The sequence below is a fragment of the Salmo salar genome, chromosome ssa16 (genome assembly GCF_905237065.1).
Source record: "Salmo salar chromosome ssa16, Ssal_v3.1, whole genome shotgun sequence".
NCBI lineage: Eukaryota > Metazoa > Chordata > Actinopteri > Salmoniformes > Salmonidae > Salmo > Salmo salar.
Window position 1 is genome coordinate 59426660 of NC_059457.1, and position 27936 is coordinate 59454595.

Genomic DNA, 27936 nt, shown 5'->3' on the forward strand with positions numbered 1-27936 from the left:
CCTTGCGCTCTGACACTTTGTGTGGGTTGGGTGCAGGCACGTAGCAAGGTTTTTGGAATCATGGTACAAACCGTTGTTGTGCGTCATCTCTCAACACTCCAATACCTGATAATGCACCCTCTAACTGGAGTGAGTGCTCCTGGTCAAACTTCAAAACCGAGTGGTCAGGGCTCTTGGTGTTAGGAACTTTTGATGCCTCAAAAGCTGTGCTTGTAAGCTCTCTGAGTTGTAAGATAGGCAAGCCAACGTGGGCTGCAGGGCCCAAGTAGGTAATGAAGGTGGGATACATGTTCGACAGAAACATTTGTTTGAATGGTAACAGCTCTTCCGTTCCTGTTTCAGTGAGTAGGCCAAAGTAAGCTGAACGAAGCCTATGATAGTAAGCTTGTGGGTGTTTGTTCCGAGCTTGTTTGACGGTGTTAGCCAGTAAGCTATCGTGTTTGTGAGTCACAGAACCACTGAATTCTAATTTCAAAGCTGTGGCAAGTTTAGCATAGTAATTTGTCAAGGTATTCTGCGCTAAAGGAGGGGAGAGGGTTGGCTTCATCCTTCATCCAAGCATTGTTGTTGTTGGCCAAGAGGCACCATTTACTCAGTGCCGAATGGCCAAGAGGAGAAGACTGAGGGACACTCGAGGGAGGCAAAGTCTGAAACCTATCGTCTTCACTCCTTTGAGTACCGGACTCCGGTTGCTTGGATGGATAGTCATGCAGTAGAGCGTGACCATTCTGGACTTCCTCCAGATGGTACCTTAGGGTGGTATTCTGCTGCATTGCAGAGTCCACTTGAGCGCTTAGAGTACTGATTTTGGACACGTGAGTGTCGCACTTGCTCCTTTCGGTCTCAAACTTATCTGTCATGGTTTGCAGATAGAGGTCTTGAGTACGGAGCGAGAGATTCAGTGATGAGATTTCCTCCGCTTGCTAAGAAAGCAATATTTCCATCACCTGAGTTCTCTCATCATTCATTTGGTCAGCGACTTCAATGAGTTCTGCTGATTTGTCATCCAACTTAGTCATTGTGTTCATTAACTTATCGTCTTTGGTCTGCAGCATTTTGAGTAGAACCGCGTTACTTTGAGTAACGTTCAACAAAACTGCATGCATGTTATCAAGTTGAACTCTCCTGTTTGTAGATAACTCGTCAGATTTGGCTAAAATGCTTGCTTGTTAGCCTAACTTCCTTTCATGGGGAACGATGCGCCAGGCCCGCTAGTTAACATTAGCCTTCTACATCTAGCTACATTTTCAAATCAAATTTCAAATCAAATGTATTTATATAGTCCTTCTTACATCAGCTGATATCTCAAAGTGCTGTACAGAAACCTAGCCTAAAACCCCAAACAGCAAGCAATGCACATGTAGAAGCACGGTGGCTAGGAAAAACTCCCTAGAAAGGCCAAAACCCAGGAAGAAACCTAGAGAGGAACCAGGCTATGAGGGGTGGCCAGTCCTCTTCTGGCTGTGCCGGGTGGAGATTATTACAGAACATGGCCAAGATGTTCTAATGTTCATAAATGACCAGCATGGTTAAATAATAATAATCACAGTAGTTGTCGAGGGTGCAACAGGTCAGCACCTCAGGAGTAAATGTCAGTTGGCTTTTCATAGCCGATCATTCAGAGTATCTCTACCGCTCCTGCTGTCTCTAGAGAGTTGAAAACAGCAGGTCTGGGACAGGTAGCACGTCCGGTGAACAGGTCAGGGTTCCATAGCCACAGGCAGAACAGTTGAAACTGGAGCAGCAGCACAGCCAGGTGGACAGGGGACAGCAAAGAGTCATCATGCCAGGTAGTCCTGAGGCATTGTCCGAGGGCTCAGGTCCCCCGAGAGAGTGAAAGAAAGAGAATTAGAGAGCATACTTAAATTCACACAGGACACCGGATAAGACAGGAGAAATACTCCAGATATAACAGACTGACCCTAGCCCCCCGACACATAAACTACTGCAGCATAAATACTGGAGGCTGAGACAGGAGGGGTCAGGAGACACTGTGGCCCCATCCGATGAAACCCCCAGACAGGGCCAAACAGGTAGGATATATCCCCACCCACTTTGCCAAAGCACAGCCCCCTCACCACTAGAGGGATAACTTCAACCACCAACTTACCATCCTGATTCAAGGCCGAGTGTAGCTCACAAAGCCCAGATTTCTGATCTTTGCAATGTTACGCAGATGGAAAAAAGCTGTCCTTGAAACAATCTTGATATGTTCGTCAAAAGAGAGATCAGGGTCCAGAGTAACACCGAGGTCCTTCACAGTTTTATTTGAGACGACTGTACAACCATCCAGATTAATTGTCAGATCCAACAGAAGATCTCTTTGTTTCTTGGGACCTAGAACAAGCATCTCTGTTTTGTCTGAGTTTAAAAGTAAAAAGGTTTGCCGCCATTCACTTCCTTATGTCTGAGACACAGGCTTCCAGCGAGGGAAATGTTGGGGCTTCACCATGTTTCATTGAAATGTACAGCTGTGTGTCGTCCGCATAGCAGTGAAATTTAACATTATGTTTTCGAATGACATCCCCAAGAGGTAAAATATATAGTGAAAACAATAGTGGTCCTAAAACGGAACATTGAGGAACACCGAAATGTACAGTTGATTTGTCAGAGGACAAACCATTCACAGAGACAAACTGATATCTTTCCGACAGATAAGATCTAAACCAGGCCAGAAGTTGTCGGTGTAGACCAATTTGGGTTTCCAATCTCCAAAAGAATGTGGTGGCCGATGGTATCAAAAGCAGCACTAAGGTCTAGGAGCACGAGGACAGATGCAGAGCCTCGGTCTGACGCCATTAAAAGGTAATTTACCACCTTCACAAGTGCAGTCTCAGTGCTATGATGGGGTCTAAAACCAGACTGAAGCATTTTGTATACATTGTTTGTCTTCAGGAAGGCAGTGAGTTGCTGCGCAACAGCTTTTTCTCACATTTTTGAGAGGAATGGGAGATTCGATATAGGCCGATAGTTTTTTATATTTTCTGCGTCAAGGTTTGGCTTTTTCAAGAGAGGCTTTATTACTGCCACTTTTAGTGAGCTTGGTTCACATCCGGTGGATAGAGACATTTATTATGTTCAACATAGGAGGGCCAAGCACAGGAAGCAGCTCTCTCAGTAGTTTAGTTGGAATAGGGTCCAGTATGCAGCTTGAAGGTTTAGAGGCCATGATTATTTTCATCATTGTGTCAAGAGATATAGTACTAAAACACTTGAGTGTCTCCCTTGATCCTAGGTCCTGGCAGAGTTGAGCAAGACTCAGGACAACTGAGCTTTGGAGAAATACCCAGATTTAAAGAGGAGTCCGTAATTTGCTTTCTAATGATCATGATCTTTTCCTCAAAGAAGTTCATGAATTTATCACTGCTGAAGTGAAAGCCGTCCTCTCTTGGGGAATGCTGCTGTTTAGTTAGTGTCACGTCCTGACCAGTGAAAGAGGTCATTTGCCATAGTAGAGTGGTCAGGGCGTGGCAGGGGGGGTTTGTTTTGTAGGTATTTTGGGGTTTATGTTTCTATGTGGGTTTGTTCTAGTTATCATTTTCTATGTGTTGGTTTTCACGTTTGGCCGGGTATGGTTTCCAATCAGAGGAAGGTGTCTTTCGTTGTCTCTGATTGGAAGCCATACTTAGGCAGCCTGTTTTTCCTTTGGGGGTTGTGGGTAGTTGTTTTCCGTTTAGTCTTAGTACCTGATGGGACTGTTGTTGTTCTTGTTTTGTTGGTTAAGTGTAGTCATTAAAAGATTAAGAATGAGCACTATCCACGCTGCGTCTCCATTTTACTACCTCTGTGACGGTTAGCTTTGCGACAGTATCAAAAATAAATTTCGGATTGTTCTTATTCTCCTCAATTAAGTTGTAAAAATAGGATGATCGAGCAGCAGTGAGGGCTCTTCGATACTGCACGGTACTGTCTTTCCAAGCTAGTCGGAAGACTTCCAGTTTGGTGTGGCACCATTTCTGTTCCAATTTTCTGGAAGCTTGCATCAGAGCTCGTGTATTTTCTGTATGCCAGGGAGCTAGTTTCTTATGAGAAATGTTTTTAGTTTTTAGGGGTGCAACTGCATCTAGGGTATTGCGCAAGGTTATATTGAGTTCCTCAGGTGGTTAACTGATTTTTGTCCTCTGACGTCCTCGGGTAGGCAGAGGGAGTCTGAAAGGGCATCAAGGAATCTTTGGGTTGTCTGAGAATTTATAGCACGACTTTTAATGCTTCTTGGTTGGGGTCTGAGCAGATTATTTGTTGCGATTGCAAACATAATAAAATGGTGGTCCGATAGTCCATGATTATGAGGAAAAACATTAAGATCCACAATATTTATTCCACGGGACAAAACTAGGTCCAGAGTATGACTGTGGCAGTGAGTAGGTCCGGAGACATGTTGGACAAAACCCACTGAGTCGATGATGGCTCCGAAAGCCTTTTGGAGTGGGTCTGTGGACTTTTCCATGTGAATATTAAAGTCACAAAAAATTAGAATATTATCTGCTATGACTACAAGATCCGATAGGAATTCAGGGAACTCAGTGAGGAACACTGTATATGGCCCAGGAGGCCTGTAAACAGTAGCTATAAAAAGTGATTGAGTAGCTGCATAGATTTCATGACTAGAAGCTGAAAAGATGAAAACGTCATTGTTTTTTTTTTTTTGTAAATTGAAATTTGCTATCGTAAATATTAGCAACACCTCCGCCTTTGCGGGATGCGCAGGGGACATGGTCACTAGTGTAACCAGGAGGTGAGGCCTCATTTAACACAGTAAATTCATCAGGCTTAAGCCATGTTTCAGTCAGGCCAATCACATCAAGATTATGATCAGAGATTAGTTCATTGACTATAACTGCCTTGGAAGTGAGGGATCTAACATTAAGTAGCCCTATTTTGAGATGTGAGGTATCACGATCTCTTTCAATAATGGCAGGAATGGAGGAGGTCTTTATTCCAGTGAGATTGCTAAGGCGAACACCGCCATGTTTAGTTTTGCCCAATCTAGATCGAGGCACAGACACGGTCTCAATGGGGATAGCTGAGCTGACTACACTGACTGTGCTAGTGGCAGACTCCACTAAGCTGGCAGGCTGGCTAACAGCCTGCTGCCTGGCCTGCACCCTATCTCATTGTGGAGCTAGAGGAGTTAGAGCCCTGTCTATGTTCGTAGATAAGATGAGAGCACCCCTCCAGCTTGGATGGAGTCCGTCACTCCTCAACAGGCCAGGCATGGTCCTGTTTGTGGGTGAGTCCCAGAAAGAGGGCAATTATCTACAAATTCTATCTTTTGGGAGGGGCAGAAAACTTTTTTCAACCAGCGATTGAGTTGTGAGACTCTGCTGTAGAGCTCATCACTCCCCCTAACTGGGAGGGGGCCAGAGACAATTACTCGATGCCGACACATCTTTCTAGCTGATTTACACGCTGAAGCTATGTTGCGCTTGGTGACCTCTGACTGTTTCATCCTAACATCGTTGGTGCCGACGTGGATAACAATATCTCTATACTCTCTACACTCGCCAGTTTTAGCTTTAGCCAGCACCGTCTTCAGATTAGCCTTAACGTCGGTAGCCCTGCCCCCTGGTAAACAGTGTATGATCGCTGGATGATTTGTTTTTAAGTCTAATACTGCGGGTAATGGAGTCGCCAATGACTAGGGTTTTCAATTTGTCAGAGCTAATGGTGGGAAGCTTCGGCGTCTCATACCCCGTAACGGGAGGAGTAGAGACCAGAGAAGTCTCGGCCTCTGACTCCGCCTCGCTGCTTAATGGGGAGAACCGGTTGAAAGTTTCTGTCGGCTGAATAAGCGACACCGGTTGAGCATTCCTACAGCGTTTCCCTCCAGAAGCCATGAGAAAGATGTCCGGCTGCGGGGACTGTGCGAGGGGATTTATACTAACGTTACTATCTGTACTTACTGGTGGCACAGACGCTGTTTCATCCTTTCCTACACTGAAATTACCCTTGCCTAACGATCGCGTCTGAAGCCGGGCTTGCAGCACAGCTATCCTCGCCGTAAGGCGATCGTTCTCCTGTATATTATGAGTACAGCGACTGCAATTAGAAGGCATCATGTTAATGTTACTACTTAGCTTCGGCTGGTGGAGGTCCTGACGAACCATGTCCAGATAAAGCGTCCGGAGTGAAAAAGTTGAATGAAAAAAAAGTTGAGTGAGGGGAAAAACTAAAAATATAATATAAAAAACTAAAAACCATAAAGTAGTCAGGTAGCAAAGTAACGTTGGCAACAAAACGCACAGCAGCACGTAAACAAGTCTGCAAGCTGTGACTGGAAGTTATGTCTATTCAACTTCTATCCTCTCAGGCCAGGGGCACAACAATGTATGAATTAATGGTGGGATCAGAATCGCCATTATAATCATTGGCCAGTACGGAGAATTACTTAAAACCACAAGTCCAAACCCCTGTCTCCATCCATGGCTAATTAAGGAAAGGGACCATTTTAGGTAGCTAGCCACCAGAGGACAACACAACGAGATGCAACAATTCAAGTTTTTCTGTCAGTGAGGTATGCTCTCAATGGGATTTGATAGAAACCAAAATCTAAGGTGGCTTCCTTTCCTACTTTTTTTTGGTGCGCCGGGACTTTTCACAGTTGAGCTCAATGCTAAACTGGCTAATTTACCATACTTTTTTTTTAATCAAGGGAGGTCAAATGATCGCTGGCTTCCCTTGCCTTCAATGCAACAACGTCATACTCGTTTGGACCAGACAGCATCAAATACATGGCCTATAGTATAGGCCCTATATATACATACAGCCACAGGGGGGTGCTGTTTCGCTCACTCTTTCTCTGTTGAGATACATTCAGCCTCTTTCGAATTGAAGGAAAATTATATAACAGAGGCAAAATAATATATATATATTTTTTTATTGGTCAATTTTTTTTTAGGGAAGCCTGGCTTCCCTTGGCATCCATGAATACACGCCACTGGGTGTGAATACTCTCTGTAGGCACTGTATGATGGCATACCTGCCCCCTGCAAAGTAAAAGTTGACTGAGCCTGAACAAAAATATGAAAATAATTGTCCCTTGTGACATTTTCGGAATCTACAAGCAGTTGGAAAAACGACCACATAAAAATAAAAGCAGTACATTTTGAGAATTGCTGAATTAAAAAGGTGTCATTTTAGATCTAAATGTTCATTCTTATTCAGTCTAGCCTTTCCAAAAATGGCCAGATAGTTTCAGAAACAGTATTTCAGCACGAGCATTGCATTAACATTTACTTAGAAAGAGAAATCTCACATGCTGTACAGAATATATAAAAAGGAAAAAAACAGGCAATCTCCCGAAATAAACAACACTTTAGGACCCGAACTTCACCTGGACTCTCCTATCCCACACACTGTCATATCAGCTGCAGCATTACATCAAACACAGACATCCATCATTACACACAAACATTTCACTAACATTTTAATCCTGCATTTAAATTTGCCATTCAATGATAATGTTACGTTATCTCGAGGATATGGAGGCGTCTGGACAGAAATATTTGTTAGAGAACAAGAAGAACATATATATAGTAACAAATTAACAGTCCATTAGAACTCTATACAGGTCTCTGTCTGGAGGCAACATGAAACATTTATCTTTAAAAAAAACGTCCAAATATGGATAAGTCAGTAATAAGATGGCAAAATCTATTGAGTGAATCCCCCTTTGATTTTAGAAGATTTAATTATTTCTGGATGGATACCTGGCCATTCACATGTCCCTGATAGAGAAAACAAGACATTCTGACTGGTACAGGAGGGTCAATAGTGGTCACGGTCCGGCTCAAACTAAATATCAGGAGACGGTGGTGTGTGGGTCAAGTGCCCTGAAGAAGAGGGGTGTGTGGGTCAAGACCACCCTATTTACCAGTGGCTTGAGGCCCTGGTTTGAATTCCAATCCAACGTGACATAAACATGATAATAATGTATGGTCAGACAGGATTGTAAAATTCCAGTTACTTTCCTAACCTTCCCTCCCTGGGGTTTTCCAGAAATCCTGGTCGGCATGTTCATGGATTTCCTGCTTATTTCCCCGGAATTCCTGGATTTCAGGAAAACCGGGGAATTTTGGGAAAGTTACCGTAATTTTGCAACCCTAGTCACATATTTTTCTTTCATCTTTAACCACCAGTAGTTCTCAGGTCTTGTACAAAACTAAATGACTCAAACATCTGCAGTTATAATATGATCAGGCTCAGCAGTGGAGAGACTTGGGTAAGGTGGATCATGTGACAGGAGAGTTACAGCGTGGGTGGCTTCAACCCGTACTTCCTGGCTACCTCAGTCTGGGCGTAGGCTGCATCACACAGTGAGTAGAGGTGGGCCATCTCCATCTCTGACTTGGCCAGGTTGATGGCCTTGTTGAACATGTCTATCGCTTTTTCCAGGTTTCCCCTGTAATGAGAGGGAAGTTTATTTAAGTGATAATGTTCTCAAAAGCCGGTGTTTGTAGGATATTTTGGCAAGGTAGCGGCAAACCGTACCAATATATCCTCCAAACACCGGTTTTGAAGGCATTCCAAGATATTCGCTGTTGAAAACTAAATGTTAGTCTAAAGGAAATGTGAGATAATGTCTAGATGCTTTTTATAGTGGAGATCAAGTTTATAAATTGCCTGGCTGGGCTGAGACAGTGGATTGCGCAGTCAGATGGAACAGAGTAAATAGGCATTTTAACGTCATAGATTTAACCGGTGGTAACTTGTGGAATAGACACCGGCTGGAATGCGCTTTTAACCAATGGTAACTTGTGGAATAGACACCGGCTGGAATGCGCTTTTAACCAATCAGCATCCAGGATTAGACCCACCCGTATATTATTGGTGCGTTCGTAAATTAGTTTTGGCTATCTACTCCGGTTTCAGAGCACTCTCGTCTGAGTGTGCGAGAGCGCAGGTTAACTGATGAATTTACGAACACTGAACACCTGTTGAATATGGCCGTTGTCAGTAAACATTGGCAAAAAATAGTAACTAAATTGTTTCCAGCAGCACAGTTACAGTCACCAACGCTCTGGATAAAATGAAAACAACCTAACCAGCTCTGCTACGGCGAGTAAAATGATCAGTGAGGTGTTCCCTCATTTATGTCTGGAAGTAGCTAGCAAGCTAGCCAACGTTAGCCAGTTAGTTTGGGTGCTTGACTACAGTTGTGAGGTCATAAAGCTTGGATCAACCCTACTCCTCGGCCAGAGGGTCTAGTGTGGGCGCTCTGAACGATCCGGGAGCGAAATTCTCTGAATTTATGAACGGACAATCTGACAACACTCTATTTACGAACATCCAGAGCGCACTCTGGCGCTCCAGATTAAATTTACGAACGCACCCTATATAGTTTTTACATGCGTCTTGTGTATTTTATGACATTACACTTTATGTATGTGTCTGCATATGTACAAAGATGTACTGGATGCCCCTAATCCTAACTGATCCAAGACATTCTGTATGCTCCTGATCCTAATTGAACCTAGATGTTCTGGAAGGACCCTAATCCCCAAATTTTTATTTTACCTTTGTTTAACCAGGTAGGCAAGTTGAGAACAAGTTCTCATTTACAACTGCGACCTGGCCAAGATAAAGCAAAGCAGTTCGACAACATACAACAACACGGAGTTACACATGGATCCAAGACGTTCTGGATGCCCCTAATCCTAACTGATCCAAGATGTTCTGGAAGGACCCTAATCCTAACTGATCCAAAATGTTCAGGATGGACCCTAATCCTAACTGATCCAAGATGTTCAGGATGCCCCTGATCCTAACTGATCCAAGATGTTCAGGATGCCCCTGATCCTAACTGATCCAAGATGTTCAGGATGCCCCTGATCCTAACTGATCCAAGATGTTCAGGATGCCCCTGATCCTAACTGATCCAAGATGTTCAGGATGCCCCTGATCTTAACTGATCCAAAATGTACTGGATGCCCCTGACCCTAACTGATCCAAGATGTTCTGGATGCCCTGATCCTAACTGATCCAAAATGTACTGGATGCCCCTGACCCTAACTGATCCAAGATGTTCTGGATGGTAGTTACTCTAACTGATCCAAGATGTTCTGGATGGCAGTGACCCTAACTGATCCAAGATGTTCTGGATGGCAGTGACCCTAACTGATCCAAGATGTTCTGGATGGCAGTGACCCTAACTGATCCAAGATGTTCTGGATGGCAGTTACCCTAACTGATCCAAGATGTTCTGGATGGCCGTTACCCTAACTGATCCATGATGTTCTGGATGGCAGTGACCCTAACTGATCCATGATGTTCTGGATGGCAGTGACCTTAACTGATCCAAGATATTCTGGATGGCCGTGACCTTAACTGATCCAAGATGTTCTGGATGTCCCTGACCCTGTATGTCCCTGTCCCATAATTAATCTCTGTATTATGTATGGTACTTATTCTATACGTACTATAAATGCAACTGGGCTACAGAAAAGCCAAGAGATTTACTAAAAACTGAACTAAATGGCTTTTTTTATGCTGCATAAATACAAAAAAATTATAAAGCAAAGCGAACCTTAAATGCCTGTGAAGCCTTAAATGCCGCTGAAGCCTTATGCATTTTAAATGTATATACCCCCTGTGTATAAAGTTAGTATTTTTTGTTATATTTGTTGTTAATGTAAAAACATTTCTAATGTACCAAGATGTTATTTAATGCCTTCTTAACCAAACTCTAAAGTTATTACAGGGAAATATTTGAAAAAGTATTGAACTAACCTTTGAACTTCAATAGTTCCCATGGTTTCATAGGCAAAGTCACATTTGTTGTCGATCTCAATGGCCTTGCTGATGAGGTCCAGACCCAGGTCCAAGTCCTGCTTCCACTGGAGCTGCAACAACCTTGACACACACACACACAGGTATTAGCAACTTACTGGACTAGCACTAAAACATTACTCCTGATCTACAGGCCACTTCCCCTCACAACCTCATCACACCAGGGGCCTCACTTATAACTATTGCGTAAATCTAACACTACATATCTGCGTGCACGAAACTGTGCGTACGCATGGTCTACAGTTTCCGGGAGGATAAGCACATCCTCATGTCAAGTTCAGTTTTTATAAATCACAACTTTTGCCTGAAAACTGGCACACGCATGTTTTACGGCATTATAACACAAAGTTTATAAAATGAGGCCCCAGGGATGCCCCAACCCATCCACCTCATCTCAGGGACCAGGGACGCCCCAACCCATCCACCTCATCTCAGGGACCAGGGACGCCCCAACCCATCCACCTCATCTCAGGGACGCCGCTCCCATCCACCTCATCTCAGGGACCAGGGACGCCCCAACCCATCCACCTCATCTCAGGGACCAGGGACGCCCCAACCCATCCACCTCATCTCAGGGACCAGGGACGCCCCAACCCATCCACCTCATCTCAGGGACCAGGGACGCCGCTCCCATCCACCTCATCTCAGGGACGCCGCTCCCATCCACCTCATCTCAGGGACGCCGCTCCCATCCACCTCATCTCAGGGACCAGGGACGCCGCTCCCATCCACCTCATCCCAGGGACCAGGGACGCCCCAACCCATCCACCTCATCTCAGGGACCAGGGACGCCCCAACCCATCCACCTCATCTCAGGGACCAGGGACGCCGCTCCCATCCACCTCATCCCAGGGACCAGGGACGCCCCAACCCATCCACCTCATCTCAGGGACCAGGGACGCCCCAACCCATCCACCTCATCTCAGGGACCAGGGACGCCGCTCCCATCCACCTCATCTCAGGGACCAGGGACGCCCCAACCCATCCACCTCATCTCAGGGACCAGGGACGCCCCAACCCATCCACCTCATCTCAGGGACCAGGGACGCCGCTCCCATCCACCTCATCTCAGGGACGCCGCTCCCATCCACCTCATCTCAGGGACCAGGGACGCCGCTCCCATCCACCTCATCCCAGGGACGCCCCAACCCATCCACCTCATCTCAGGGACCAGGGACGCCCCAACCCATCCACCTCATCTCAGGGACCAGGGACGCCGCTCCCATCCACCACATCTCAGGGACCAGGGACGCCGCTCCCATCCACCTCATCCCAGGGACGCCCCAACCCATCCACCTCATCCCAGGGACCAGGGACGCCCCAACCCATCCACCTCATCTCAGGGACCAGGGACGCCCCAACCCATCCACCTCATCTCAGGGACCAGGGACGCCCCAACCCATCCACCTCATCTCAGGGACCAGGGACGCCCCAACCCATCCACCTCATCTCAGGGACCAGGGACGCCCCAACCCATCCACCTCATCTCAGGGACCAGGGACGCGGCTCCCATCCACCTCATCTCAGGGACCAGGGACGCGGCTCCCATCCACCTCATCTCAGGGACGCCCCTCCCATCCACCTCATCTCAGGGACGCCCCTCCCATCCACCTCATCTCAGGGACGCCGCTCCCATCCACCTCATCTCAGGGACGCCGCTCCCATCCACCTCATCTCAGGGACGCCGCTCCCATCCACCTCATCTCAGGGACCAGGGACGCCGCTCCCATCCACCTCATCTCAGGGACCAGGGACGCCGCTCCCATCCATCTCATCTCAGGGACCAGGGACGCGGCTCCCATCCACCTCATCTCAGGGACGCCCCTCCCATCCACCTCATCTCAGGGACACCCCTCCCATCCACCTCATCTCAGGGACGCCCCTCCCATCCACCTCATCTCAGGGACGCCGCTCCCATCCACCTCATCTCAGGGACGCCGCTCCCATCCACCTCATCTCAGGGACCAGGGACGCCGCTCCCATCCACCTCATCTCAGGGACCAGGGACGCCGCTCCCATCCACCTCATCTCAGGGACCAGGGACGCCCCAACCCATCCACCTCATCCCAGGGACCAGGGACGCCCCAACCCATCCACCTCATCCCAGGGACGAGGGACGCCCCAACCCATCCACCTCATCCCAGGGACCAGGGACGCCCCAACCCATCCACCTCATCTCAGGGACCAGGGACGCCGCTCCCATCCACCTCATCTCAGGGACCAGGGACGCCGCTCCCATCCACCTCATCTCAGGGACCAGGGACGCCGCTCCCATCCACCTCATCTCAGGGACGCCGCTCCCATCCACCTCATCTCAGGGACGCCGCTCCCATCCACCTCATCTCAGGGACGCCGCTCCCATCCACCTCATCTCAGGGACGCCGCTCCGATCCACCTCATCTCAGGGACCAGGGATGCCCCAACCCATCCACCTCATCTCAGGGACCAGGGACGCCCCAACCCATCCACCTCATCTCAGGGACCAGGGACGCCGCTCCCATCCACCTCATCCCAGGGACCAGGGACGCCGCTCCCATCCACCTCATCCCAGGGACCAGGGACGCCCCAACCCATCCACCTCATCCCAGGGACCAGGGACGCCCCAACCCATCCACCTCATCTCAGGGACCAGGGACGCCCCAACCCATCCACCTCATCTCAGGGACCAGGGACGCCCCAACCCATCCACCTCATCTCAGGGACCAGGGACGCCGCTCCCCATCCACCTCATCTCAGGGACCAGGGACGCCGCTCCCATCCACCTCATCTCAGGGACCAGGGACGCCGCTCCCATCCACCTCATCTCAGGGACCAGGGACGCCGCTCCCATCCACCTCATCTCAGGGACCAGGGACGCCCCAACCCATCCACCTCATCTCAGGGACCAGGGACGCCGCTCCCCATCCACCTCATCTCAGGGACCAGGGACGCCGCTCCCATCCACCTCATCTCAGGGACCAGGGACGCCGCTCCCATCCACCTCATCTCAGGGACCAGGGATCCCCTCTTAACTCACCCCTTGTGGACGTATGTTGTAGCGTTGTCTGGCTCCAGGTCAATACACTTGTTGTACATCTCATCTGCCTTGCCAAACTGCTGCTGGTCAGTCAATGCCTGAACAACACAAACACAGGAGAAATGTTTCAGGATGATTCACATACTCAAGTAACTTATTGGACAAATTTGACTTAATAAAACAAATCAAATTGTAAGAAGAGATTTGAAGTTCTGTTAACCTGTTGGGGCTGGGGGGCAGTATTTGCACGGCCCTATAAAAAACGTACCCGATTTAATCTGGTTACTACTCTTCCCAGAAACGAGAATATGCATATAATTAGTAGATTTGGATAGAAAACACTAAAGTTTCTAAAACTGTTTGAATGGTGTCTGTGAGTATAACAGAACTCATATGGCAGGCCAAAACCTGAGAAGATTCCATACAGGAAGTGCCCTGTCTGACAATTTGTTCTCTTTCTGTGCCATCTCTATCGAAAATACAGCATCTGTGCTGTAACGTGACATTTTCTAAGTCTTCCATTGGCTCTCAGAAGGCGCCAGAAAGTGGATGACATCTCTCCAGTCTCTGGGCGAAGAACAGCAGGAGATTTTGTGAGTGGTCAGGCTGAGAACAGTGACACTGGAGATGCGCGTTCATGAGAATTCTCAATTTTTTTCTTTCAGCCTTTGAATGAATACAACGTCGCCCAGTTGGAATATTATCGCTATTTTACGAGAAAAATAGCATAAAAATTGATTTTAAACAGCGTTTGACATGCTTCGAAGTACGGTAATGGAATATTTTGAAAAAAAATTGTCACGAAATGCTCTTGCGCGTCACCCTTCGGATAGTGACCTGAACGCACGAACAAAACGGAGCTATTTGAATATAACTATGGATTATTTGGAAACAAAACAACATTTGTTGTTGAAGTAGAAGTCCTGGGAGTGCATTCTGATGAAGAACAGCAAAGGTAATCAAATTTTTCTTATAGTAAATCTGACTTTGGTGAGGGCCAAACTTGGTGGGTGTCAAATTAGCTAGCCGTGATGGCCGGGCTATCTACTCAGAATATTGCAAAATGTGCTTTCGCCAAAAAGCTATTTTAAAATATGACACCGCGATTGCATAAAGGAGTTCTGTATCTATAATTCTTAAAATAATTGTTATGTATTTTGTGAACGTTTATCGTGAGTAATTTAGTAAATTCACCGGAAGTTTGCGGTGGGTATGCTAGTTCTGAACATCACATGCTAATGTAAAAAGCTGGTTTTTGATATAAATATGAACTTGATTGAACAAAACATGCATGTATTATATAACATAATGTCCTAAGAGTGTCATCTGATGAAGATCATCAAAAGGTTAGTGCTGCATTTAGCTGTGGTTTTGGTTTTTGTGACATATATGCTTGCTTTGAAAATGGCTGTGTGATTATCCTGATATAATCGAATGTTTTGCCTTCGCTGTAAAGCCTTTTTGAAATCGGACAATGTGGTTAGATTAACGAGAGTTGTGTCTTTAAAAAGGTGTAAAATAGTCATATGTTTGAGAAATTGAAGTTATAGCATTTGAGGTATTTGTATTTCGCGCCACGCGATTCGACTGGCTGTTGACTAGGTGGGACGCAAACGTCCCACCTTGCCCAGGGAGGTTAAACAAGAGGTTTTTCAAGCAGCCATAATCTACTGCAGGTAAAATGTGATTTATTACTAGAACCTGGGTGGTTCCAGCCCTGAATGCTGATTGGCTGAAAGCTGTGGTATATCACAGGTACAAAACATGTATTTTTACTGCTCTAATTACGTTGGTAGTCAGTTTATAATAGCAATAAGGGTGTGTGTGATATATAGCCAATATACCACGGCTAAGGGATGTATACAGCCACTCCTCACTGCGTCGTGCAAAAGAATAGCCCTTAGCCGTGGTATATTGGCAATATACCACACCCCCTCAGAGAGACCGTGTTAATGACAGCGCGTACCCCTACCTGTGCACACAGAGCGTACCCCTACCTGTGCACACAGAGCGTACCCCTACCTGTGCACACAGAGCGTACCCCTACCTGTGCACACAGAGCGTACCCCTACCTGTGCACACAGAGCGTACCCCTACCTGTGCACACAGAGCGTACCCCTACCTGTGCATACAGAGCGTACCCCTACCTGTGCATACAGAGCGTACCCCTACCTGTGCATACAGAGCGTACCCCTACCTGTGCATACAGAGCGTATCCCTCGGCACACTTAGGGAACCTCCTGGTGATGTCCTCAAAGCCGTCCATGGCCGTCTGCACCTGGGACTGGCTGTTGCCAGTGTATGCCTGCCTGTACTGGACACACACAGACTAGCTGGTTAACACACATTCAGAATGCTACATACGGCACCAACCTTAGATCGCTGACTAACTAACTTCCTCCCAGCTCATTAACAGCACCTTGGTGAGATCTAGTCTCAGCTGTATGAAGTGGATTAACAGCACATTGGTGAGATCTAGTCTCAGCTGTATGAAGTGGATTAACAGCACATTGGTGAGATCCAGTCTCAGCTGTATGAAGTGGATTAACAGCACATTGGTGAGATCTAGTCTCAGCTGTATGAAGTGGATTAACAGCACATTGGTGAGATCTAGTCTCAGCTGTATGAAGTGGATTAACAGCACATTGGTGAGATCCAGTCTCAGCTGTATGAAGTGGATAAGACAGTCCATTCACCAGAGCATGTCTGTACTGCAGGAACAGCCAGTAGGATGAACCTTTTAACACATCTCCAACACATCCCAAACCTACACCTACGCTAGAGGACAGGGAAACTGATCAGATTCATGTTTATAACAGATATCCATTATAGTAGTGAGCTCTAAACCAACAGTCTCCTGATCCATACTCACCAGGGCGAAGCATTTCTGAGCCTGTGCCAGAGCAGAGTCAGGTCTGAGCAGGATGCACTCATCGAAGTCTCCGACGGCCTCCTCTACCTGGTCCAGAAGGATCTTCAACTGAAGGGGAAACATTTCAGTCTGTTAGTGTAAACCAATGGCAATGATGTGACTTAATGCATCTTACTGTTTACTTGCAAGTTAACCCCAAAGGGCATCCTATTCACCCCATTCCTTATTGAGAGGCCTATGGGCGCTGGTCAAAAGTAGTGCACTAAATAGGGAATAGGGTACCATTTGGGCAGGGACATAAGGGATAGTGATAGAGACAGCCCTACCTGTCCCCGGTGGTGGTAGACGTCTGCGTTGCGCGTGTCGATCTCAGCGGCCATGTTGAAGTCCTGTGTTGACATCATAGGCTGCTGCTGCTGCATGTACATACTGCCACGCTTGATCAGAGCATTGGCCCTGAGCTGCAGTCCCAGGACAGAGACAGGACAAAAACAGGGTTTCAGTCCCAGAAATAGAATGCTGCAATGTCCCAGAAATAGAATGACCATATTAACAAGCAAAGTTGAAAGTAGCCTCATTCTTGTTTGAGCTGCTAATAGCGACTAACAGGGTGGAGGAGCTGAGCTGCTAATAACGACTAACTGAGAGGAGGAGGAGCTGAGCTGCTAATAGCGACTAACAGAGGAGGAGCTGAGCTGCTAATAGCGACTAACTGAGAGGAGGAGCTGCTAATAGCGACTAACAGAGGAGGAGCTGCGCCGCTAATAACGACTAACCGAGAGGAGCTGAGCTGCTAATAACGACTAACTGAGAAGAGGAGCTGAGCTGCTAATAGCGACTAACCGAGAGGAGGAGCTGAGCTGCTAATAGCGACTAACCGAGAGGAGGAGCTGAGCTGCTAATAGCGACTAACTGAGAAGAGGAGGAGCTGAGCTACTAATAGTGACTAACCAAGAGGAGGTGGAGCTGCTAATAGCGACTAACCGAGAGGAGGAGGAGCTGCTAATAGCGACTAACCGAGAGGAGGGGGAGCTGCTAATAGCGACTAACCGAGAGGAGGAGGAGGAGGAGCTGCTAATAGCGACTAACCGAGAGGAGGAGGAGGAGCTGCTAATAGCGACTAACCGAGAGGAGGGGGAGCTGCTAATAGCGACTAACCGAGAGGAGGGGGAGCTGCTAATAGCGACTAACCGAGAGGAGGGGGAGCTGCTAATAGCGACTAACCGAGAGGAGGGGGAGCTGCTAATAGCGACTAACCGAGAGGAGGGGGAGCTGCTAATAGCGACTAACCGAGAGGAGGTGAAGCTGCTAATAGCGACTAACCGAAGAGGGGAGTGAGCTGCTAATAGCGACTAACCGAGAGGAGGGGAGCTGCTAATAGCGACTAACCGAGAGGAGGGGGAGCTGCTAATAGCGACTAACCGAGAGGAGGAGGAGCTGCTAATAGCGACTAACCGAGAGGAGGAGGAGCTGCTAATAGCGACTAACCGAGAGGAGGAGGAGCTGCTAATAGCGACTAACCGAGAGGAGGAGGAGCTGCTAATAGCGACTAACCGAGAGGAGGAGCTGCTAATAGCGACTAACCGAGAAGAGGGGGAGGTGCTAATAGCGACTAACCGAGAAGAGGGGGAGGTGCTAATAGCGACTAACCGAGAGGAGGAGGAGCTGAGCTGCTAATAGCGACTAACCGAGAGGAGGAGGAGCTGAGCTGCTAATAGCGACTAACCGAGAGGAGGAGGAGCTGCTAATAGCGACTAACTGAGAGAAGGGGGAGCTGCTAATAGCGACTAACCGAGAGAAGGGGGAGCTGCTAATAGCGACTAACCGAGAGGAGGGGGAGCTGCTAATAGCGACTAACGGGGAGGAGGGGGAGCTGCTAATAGCGACTAACCAAGAGGAGGTGGAGCTGCTAATAGCGACTAACCGAGAGGAGGAGGAGGAGCTGCTAATAGCGACTAACCGAGAGGAGGAGGAGGAGCTGCTAATAGCGACTAACCGAGAGGAGGAGGAGGAGCTGCTAATAGCGACTAACCGAGAGGAGGAGGAGGAGGAGCTGCTAATAGCGACTAACCGAGAGGAGGGGGAGCTACTAATAGCGACTAACGGGGAGGGGCTGAGCTACTGGACCCCAGCCCCCCCACACACACACACCGACCCCAGCTCATCTCCACTACCTTGACGTTGGCGTCCTCCATGTTGATGACCCGGTCCAGGTCGGGCTGGGCGCCGGTGGCGTTGCCAATCAGGAGGTAGAAGGTTGCCCGTAGCAACAGGGCCTCAGCAGTGTACCGGCCCTCAGACTCCACCTCCTTAGTGCACTCACTGATGATCTTATCATAGTTCTCCTCCTCCATGTACTGCTTGGCCTTCAGGTAACCAGAGCTATGGACAGGACAGAGGTTAGAGGTTAAGGACAGGGTTAATGTACTGCTTGGCCTTCAGATAACCAGAGCTATGTTGAACCCTGGTACACACTAGTTCAGTATGTTGAAATCTGGTACAGACACTATGGCTGCGTTTATAGGTGATAGTGTGCCATTTGGAACGCAAATGTCGTTTTTTTTTTATCCAGAGCAACATACAGGACAGGAAGTGACATCACAGTGTGACCTCTGACCTTTCTGTGACCTCTGCGGCCTCGCCCTCGTTGTCCTTGTCCTCGTCCTTCTTCTCACCCTTCTGGAGCGGTTGGGAGATAATGTCATCGGTGAAGGAGCTGAAGTAGGACTTGATGAACTGAGGAGAAGGCATCAGGAGGTCACGGTTCTGGAGAGAGAAGACATGATGAATTGAGGGAGAGAGAGAGAGAGAGGAGGGAGAAGAGGGAGAAGAGAGTGGAGGGAGAGAGGGAGAAGAGAGAGCGGAGGGAGAGAGGGAGAAGAGAGAGGGAGAAGAGAGAGGAGAAAGAGGGAGACTTGATGAACTGAGGACAAATCATCATGGCGCTCACCGTTCTGAAGAGAGGAAAAAGAGGCAGACGAACGAGGGAGAAGAACGAGGGAGAGCGGTGCGAAAGAGAGCGGAGCGAGAGAGATAGATGAGAGAGGTATAGAGAAGAGAGGGAGAGAGATGGTACAGTAACTTTTTGTATTGTTTGTTGGTTTGACAATTCCACTGTCAGCCAGAGAAATATGCTGAGAAGGATTATCACCACAGCAAGCAAGGTACTTGGAGTCCAACAGACAGGCCTGGATGAGATCTTTAAGGTCAGGGCCCTTAGCAAGGTACTTGGAGTCCAACAGACAGGCCTAGATGATATCTTTAAGGTCAGGGCCCTTAGCAAGGTACTTGGAGTCCAACAGACAGGCCTGAATGAGATCTTTAAGGTCAGGGCCCTCCGAGAGGCTCACAAAATCATTTTAGACCCAAGCCACCCCCTGTACCCGGACTTTGAACTACTCCCCTCTGGGTGCAGGTAGAGGGCACCCCTCAGCAGGAAAAACACAACTAGACAATCATTTGTGCCAGGTGTGATATCCCTCCTAAATAGCTCGGGCTAATGTTCCTATCGACCCAGTAAGGCCAGCAGGCTAATGTTCCTATCCACCCAGTAAGGCCAGCAGGCTAATGTTCCTATCCACCCAGTAAGGCCAGCAGGCTAATGTTCCTATCCACCCAGTAAGGCCAGCAGGCTAATGTTCCTATCCACCCAGTAAGGCCAGCAGGCTAATGTTCCTATCCACCCAGTAAGGCCAGCAGGCTAATGTTCCTATAGACCCAGTAAGGCCAGCAGGCTAATGTTCCTATCCACCCAGTAAGGCCAGCAGGCTAATGTTCCTATAGACCCAGTAAGGCCAGCAGGCTAATGTTCCTATCCACCCAGTAAGGTCCAGCAGGCTAATGTTCCTATCCACACAGTAAGGCCAGCAGGCTAATGTTCCTATCCACCCAGTAAGGCCAGCAGGCTAATGTTCCTATCCACCCAGTAAGGCCAGCAGGCTAATGTTCCTATCCACCCAGTAAGGCCAGCAGGCTAATGTTCCTATAGACCCAGTAAGGCCAGCAGGCTAATGTTCCTATAGACCCAGTAAGGCCAGCAGGCTAATGTTCCTATAGACCCAGTAAGGCCAGCAGGCTAATGTTCCTATCCACCCTTTTTTTTTTTTTTTTAATGTTATGTTTTATTTATTATATATATATATATATATATTTTTTTTTATTGGTATGTAACTGTTACTAAAGTTGTATTGTCAATTTTGTTTTGTATTTAAACGCCACTTTAAATGTGTACATGACACAGCAACAACATTTCCCCATTGGGACAATAAAGGCAGTGAGTTGCTATTGAGGAAGGCCGCTGTAGGCAGACCTGGCTCTCAAGAGGAGACAGGCTATGTGCAACACTGCCCACAAAATGAGGTGGAAACTGAGCTGCACTTCCTAACCTCCTGCCCAAATGTATGACCATATTAGAGACACATATTTCCCACAGACCCACAGAGAAGGAGGACCTTTCAGAGCAGTTAAAACCCAACATTACTCAATGCCTTCAGTAAGGAGCAGCAGGAGAGCTGGGACATCCTCTCACCTTGTATTGGTCTTTGGCCTTCTCCTTCCCTAGCAGTTTGAGGACTTTGTCTGCTAGCAGCATGCTCTGCTGGTTCTGGAAGGACTCTAGGATACACACCGCCGTCACATCTACAGGAACAGGAGGGGGAGGAATATATGGGGGGGGAATATATGGAGGGGGGGAGGAATATATGGAGGGGGGGAATATATGGAGAGGGGGGGAATATATGGAGGGGGGGAGGAATATATGGAGGGGGGAGGAATATATGGAGGGGGGAGGAATATATGGAGGGGGGGAATATATGGAGGGGGGGAGGAATATAGGGGGGAGGAATATATGGGGGGAGGAATATATGGGGGAGGAATATATGGGGGGAGGGGGGAATATATGGGGGGGGGGAATATATGGAGGGGGAGGAATATATGGAGGGGGGGAGGAAGAATATATGGAGGGGGGAGGAGGAATATATATGGAGGGGGGAGGAACATATGGGGGGAGGAACATATGGGGGGGGAGGAATATATGGAGGGGGGAGGAATATATGGAGGGGGGAGGAATATATGGAGGGGGGGAGGAATATATGGAGGGGGGAGGAATATATGGAGGGGGGGAGGAATATATGGAGGGGGGAGGAATATATGGAGGGGGGAGGAATATATGGAGGGGGGAGGAATATATGGAGGGGGGAGGAATATATGGAGGGGGAGGAATATATGGAGGGGGGAGGAATATATGGAGGGGGGAGGAATATAGGGGGGGAGGAATATAGGGGGGAGTATATGGAGAGGAGTATATGGAGAGGGGGAGGAATATAGGGGGGAATATATGGAGGGGGGAGGAATATAGGGGGAGGAATATATGGGGGGGAGGAATATATGGAGGGGGGGAATATATGGAGGGGGGGGGAAGAATATATGGAGGGGGAGGAGGAATATATATGGAGGGGGGGGGAGGAATATATATGGAGGGGGGAGGAATATATGGGGGGAGGAATATATGGGGGGGGGAGGAATATATGGAGGGGGGGAGGAATATATGGAGGGGGGGAGGAATATATGGATATGGGGGGGAGGAATATATGGGGGGTCCCTTTGTTACTTGACCTGCTGTGGCATTATGTGCCTTTAAAGGAGAATCATTGATCACGTTCCAACTGGCGCCCTATTCCCTATATAAAGCACGTTTGACCAGGGACCACACGGCTCAACTATAGTGCACTATATAGGGAATAGGGCTCTGGTCTATAGTAGTGCACTATATAGGGAATAGGGCTCTGGTCAACAGTAGTGCACTATATAGGGAATGGGGCTCTGGTCTAAAGTAGTGCACTATATAGGGAATAGGGCTCTGGTCAACAGTAGTGCACTATATTGGGAATAGGGCTCTCTGGTCTAAAGTAGTGCACTATATAGGGAATAGAGCTCTGGTCTAAAGTAGTGCACTATATAGGGAATAGGGCTCTGGTCTAAAGTAGTGCACTATATAGGGAATAGGGCTCTGGTCTAAAGTAGTGCATTATATAGGGAATAGGCCTCTGGTCTAAAGTAGTGCACTATATAGGGAATAGGGCTCTGGTCTAAAGTAGTGCACTATATAGGGAATAGGGCTCTGGTCTATAGTAGTGCACTATATAGGGAATAGGGCTCTGGTCAACAGTAGTGCACTATATAGGGAATGGGGCTCTGGTCTAAAGTAGTGCACTATATAGGGAATAGGGCTCTGGTCAACAGTAGTGCACTATATTGGGAATAGGGCTCTCTGGTCTAAAGTAGTGCACTATATAGGGAATAGAGCTCTGGTCTAAAGTAGTGCACTATATAGGGAATAGGGCTCTGGTCTAAAGTAGTGCACTATATAGGGAATAGGGCTCTGGTCTAAAGTAGTGCATTATATAGGGAATAGGCCTCTGGTCTAAAGTAGTGCACTATATAGGGAATAGGGCTCTGGTCTAAAGTAGTGCACTATATAGGGAATAGGGCTCTGGTCTATAGTAGTGCACTATATAGGGAATAGGGCTCTGGTCTAAAGTAGTGCACTATATAGGGAATAGGGCTCTGGTGAACTGTAACAAGTCTGATCTAAGCCCCACCTTCCAGGCACTCCTTCTTGTTGTCCAGTCTCTCCAGGGCCTTGGCCCTCCTGAACAGGGCCTTGATGTAGCGTGGGTTAATCACCACAGCCTGGGTACAGTCCTGCACCACCTCGGGCCACTTCATCTGGAAACACAGACGTAGTTCATGTTAACACACACTAACACACATGCATTCAACACTTCTAAACTAGAAACCAGTGGTGGCTGGTGACACTTGAAAACCAGAGGATGGGCTCATGGTCTGGATTCACTGAAACGGCATCAAACACACGATGGTCTGGATTCACTGAAACGGCATCAAACACACGATGGTCTGGTTTCACTGAAACGGCATCAAACACACGATGGTCTGGTTTCACTGAAACGGCATCAAAACACACGATGGTCTGGTTTCACTGAAACGGCATCAAACACACGATGGTCTGGTTTCACTGAAACGGCATCAAAACACATGATGGTCTGGTTTCACTGAAACGGCATCAAAACACATGATGGTCTGGTTTCACTGAACCGGCATCAAAACACACGATGGTCTGGTTTCACTGAAACGGCATCAAACACACGATGGTCTGGTTTCACTGAAACAGCATCAAAACACACGATGGTCTGGTTTCACTGAAACGGCATCAAACACATGATGGTCTGGTTTCACTGAAACGGCATCAAACACATGATGGTCTGGTTTCACTGAAACGGCATCAAACACATGATGGTCTGGTTTCCATGTATTTGATACCATTCCATCAATTCCATTCTAGCTATTACTATGAGCTGTCCTCCCCTCACCAGCCTCCACTGCTATAAACCCACGCGAACACATACAGAGCATCATAATGAATGGTTGCCATGGTGATAGGTGTCACTAACCTGCTGTTCGTAGGCAGCAGCTCTGTTCTGGTAGAAAGTGGACAGGTCTGTCTGGTTTTCTCTAGGACACAGACCGATGGCCTCTGTGTAACAATGGATGGCCTGCTCATACTTCCCAGCCTTGAAGTACTTGTTGCCCTTGTTCTTAGCACCCTGGGCCCGATCCAGAGGACTCTACAGGACCGAAGGGAGGGAGACAGTTAGTAGCACCCTGGGCCCGGTCCAGAGGACTCTACAGGATGGAAGGGAGGGAGACAGAGTTAGTAACACCCTGGGCCCGGTCCAGAGGACTCTACAGGACCGAAGGGAGGGAGACAGAGTTAGTAACACCCTGGGCCCGGTCCAGAGGACTCTACAGGACCGAAGGGAGGGAGACAGTTAGTAGCACCCTGGGCCCGGTCCAGAGGACTCTACAGGACCGAAGGGAGGGAGACAGTTAGTAGCACCCTGGGCCCGGTCCAGAGGACTCTACAGGACCGAAGGGAGGGAGACAGAGTTAGTAGCACCCTGGGCCCGGTCCAGAGGACTCTACAGGACGGAAGGGAGGGAGACAGAGTTAGTGGTGAAACACATTAGAACAAAGATGATTGCCATGTTGTATTGTTATTTGATGGCCACATTGTTTCCACAGCAATTAAATTAAAAGCACAACCATGTGGATCGATGTGAGGTATGTTCTGATTCACAACTCATAGGGTTACCATCTACAATCAGTGGACAAAACATTAAGAACACCTGCTCTTTCCATCACATAGACTGACCAGATGAATCCAGGCGAAAGCTATGATCCCTTAAATGATGTCTCCTGTTAAATCCAATTTGATCAGTGCAGATGAAGTGGAAGAGACAGGTTAAAGAAGGATTTCACTTTTGATTAGGATCCCCATTAGCTGTTGCGAAAGTAGCAGCTACTCTTCCTGTGGTCCACTCAAAACACGACACAATACAGAGCATTTAAAGACAAAAACAGCTAAATGACAGAACTACATACATTAAAAAAAAGCACATGTAGCCTCCATATTAATCCATACACACAAACTATCTAGGACCAATAGGGGAGAGGCGTTGTGGCGTGAGGTGTTGCTTTATCTGTTTTTTGCTCGTCATCTGACCGTAAGGCGCTAGCGGGTAGTGCGTACAGCCCAGTCCATCACTCGGGCCAAGCTTCCTGCCATCCAGGACCTCTATACCAGGCGGTGTCAGAGGGAGGCGTAGAGCCCAGTCCATCACTGGGGCCAAGTCTCCTGCCATCCAGGACCTCTATACCAGGCGGTGCCAGAGGAAGGCCCTAAAAATTATCAAAGACTCCAGCCACCCCAGTCATAGACTGTTCTCTCTGCTTCCGCACGGCAAGCGGTCCCGGCGCACCATGTCTGAAACCAAAACCCTGAACAGCTTCTACCCACCCCAAGCTATAGCACTGCTAAATAGTTAGTTAACCAATAGCTACCCAGACTATCTGCATTGACCCTTTCTGCACTAATCTCTTTTGACTCATCACATAAGCTGCTGTTATTGTTTATTATCTATCCTGTTGCCTAGGCACTTTATCCCTACCTATAAGTACATATCTACTACCTCAATTACCCGGTACCCCCTGCACATAGCCACGTCATTACCCGGTACCCCCTGCACATAGCCACGTCATTACCCGGTACCCCCTGCACATAGCCACGTCATTACCCGGTACCCCCTGCACATAGCCACGTCATTACCCGGTACCCCCTGCACATAGCCACGTCATTACCCGGTACCCCCTGCACATAGCCACGTCATTACCCGGTACCCCCTGCACATAGCCACGTCATTACCCGGTACCCCCTGCACATAGCCACGTCATTACCCGGTACCCCCTGCACATAGCCACGTTATTACCCGGTACCCCTGCACATAGACTCAGTACTGGTACCCCAGTGTATATAGCCAAGTTATCATTATTCATTGTGTATTAATCCTTGTGTTATTCTTTTTCAAATCATTTTTATTTGTTTCTCTGCGTTGTTGGGAAGGGCCCATAAGGAAGCATTTCACTGTTGGTCTACACCGGTTGTTTAAGAAGCATGTGACAGGTAGCATTTTATTCTAATTGAAATGGGTTTGATCGCCTCCATCTCCTGGATGTTCTGGCATTCAGGTCCAAAATGTAACTTTCTGATCTCTTCTCCCATGAGAACACATGTACGTAAAGTTGTTTAAATCAAAAAGGGAAACTGTCAAGAAGTGACTGAATTATCAGGGGCTCCCGAGTGCAGCAGCGGTCTAAGGCACTGCATCACAGGGCTAGAGGTGTCACTACAGACCCCGGTTCGATCCTGGGCTGTATCACAACCGGCCGTGATCGGGAGTCCCATAGGGCGACGCACAATTGGCCCAGCGTCATCCTGGTTAGGGCTTGGCCTGTGTAGGCCGTCATTGTAAATAAGAATTTGTTCTTAACTGACTTGCCTAGTTAAATAAAGGTGAAATAAAAAATAATAAATAAAAATGTGGCTAACCATGAAGGGTTGGGGTCGGTAACTTCTGACAAGATAACTAGCCAACAGTAACAAAGCTAGTTTGGCAACTCACCTAACCTAAATGTCTATCCCGCTCCCGTTTTCAGCGAACTAGCTAGTTAAGTGCGTACCGTCAGATGTTTCAGGTCATACCACGCTGAATACGGCTGTGGATAGGAACGGTAATACATGCCTGTCTATGGCGACATTTCTAGCTAGTTAACGTTAAGCTAAATGAGTAACCTAAACTGTAAACGTTACCAGCCAACCACTAAATGCAGGTGCGACCTGTGTCCTTGAATGAATTTCACTATTGATAAAATCATACTCCAGTTAAAAAGGATTGTGTTATCGTACCCCTGTGTGCCAGAGTGATATTTAGGAGTGCTATCTAGGAGTGCTATCTAGGAGTGCTATCTAGGTGTGATATCCAGGAGTGATAATTTTTTAAATTTTTTTATTTTTACATTTTAGTCATTTAGCAGACACTCTTATCCAGAGCGACTTACAGTAGTGAATGCATACATTTCAATTCATTTCATACATTATTTTTTCCCCCATACTGGCCCCCCGTGGGAATCGAAACCACAACCCTGGCGTTGCAAACACCATGCTCTACCAACTGAGCCACAGGGATATCTAGAGTGGTATCTAGGAGTGCTATCTAGGAGTGCTATCTAGGAGTGCTATCTAGGAGTGCTATCTAGGAGTGCTATCTAGGAGTGCTATCTAGGAGTGGTTGAGAGTCATACCATGTCCTCCTGCTCGCAACGGGCTCCTTCTTGGCCCTGGACGGGGTTCGCGCTACCTTCTGGAGTTGTCCGTTCCCCGTTGCTTTTCCCCGGTGTGTTCTTCGTCTTGTTTCGTTTCCATAGGTAAACGGCTCCTACACCCAACACTATGGGTGTTCCGACCAGGAGGGCCAGCTGCCAGCGGGGGAAACCGCTCCCGGAGTGCGGCTCGACAGGCTTTGAAGCGGCCATCATCCACCATATAATGAACAGAAGCGAGTAGAACACGCACCAGTTGTCACTAGTTACCACAACCACAAAGTCAAAATTGGCTATATATCGTTTATTTTATTTTTATTTTTTTAGAATTCCTTTTTGGTCTTAATTTAAGGTTAGGCATAAAGTCAGCAGTGTGGTTAGGTTTAAACCCAGATTTAAGGATATACCTTGTAGAAATAGGATAGTTATGGCCGTAATAAGGACTTTATGGCTGTGGTAACTAGTGACGTCCAGTACCCACTCCGTGAAAGCAGAAACAGCGGAATCTTGGGATACTGGCGGGCGC

General features: G+C 47.8%; 1 protein-coding gene across 1 annotated transcript; it reads right to left on the reverse strand.

The window, feature by feature from the left end:
* Nucleotides 1-6858: 6858 nt before the first annotated feature.
* tomm70a (translocase of outer mitochondrial membrane 70 homolog A (S. cerevisiae)) lies at nt 6859-27877 on the reverse strand. The gene is made up of 12 exons (XM_014149465.2): nt 27393-27877; nt 24146-24319; nt 23276-23402; nt 21205-21314; nt 19294-19442; nt 18851-19058; nt 17003-17137; nt 16677-16784; nt 16002-16118; nt 13805-13902; nt 10729-10851; nt 6859-8401 (listed from the first exon to the last, which is right to left on the reverse strand). The coding sequence occupies exons 1-12, from the start codon at nt 27624-27626 to the stop codon at nt 8248-8250; spliced, it is 1737 nt and encodes a 578-aa protein (XP_014004940.1). The 5' UTR covers nt 27627-27877; the 3' UTR covers nt 6859-8247.
* Nucleotides 27878-27936: the final 59 nt, after the last annotated feature.

What these genes read in the sequence shown, in the direction of transcription:
- tomm70a (XM_014149465.2), bottom strand. Translation starts at nt 27,626, where the DNA reads ATGATGGCCGCTTCAAAGCCTGTCGAGCCGCACTCCGGGAGCGGTTTC. An exon ending in GTTGCGAGCAGGAGGACATG is followed by an intron (nt 24,320 to 27,392) that starts GTATGACTCTCA and finishes TCGGTCCTGTAG; the next exon opens with AGTCCTCTGGATCGGGCCCA. An exon ending in AGGCCAAAGACCAATACAAG is followed by an intron (nt 19,443 to 21,204) that starts GTGAGAGGATGT and finishes TTCTCTCTCCAG; the next exon opens with AACCGTGACCTCCTGATGCC.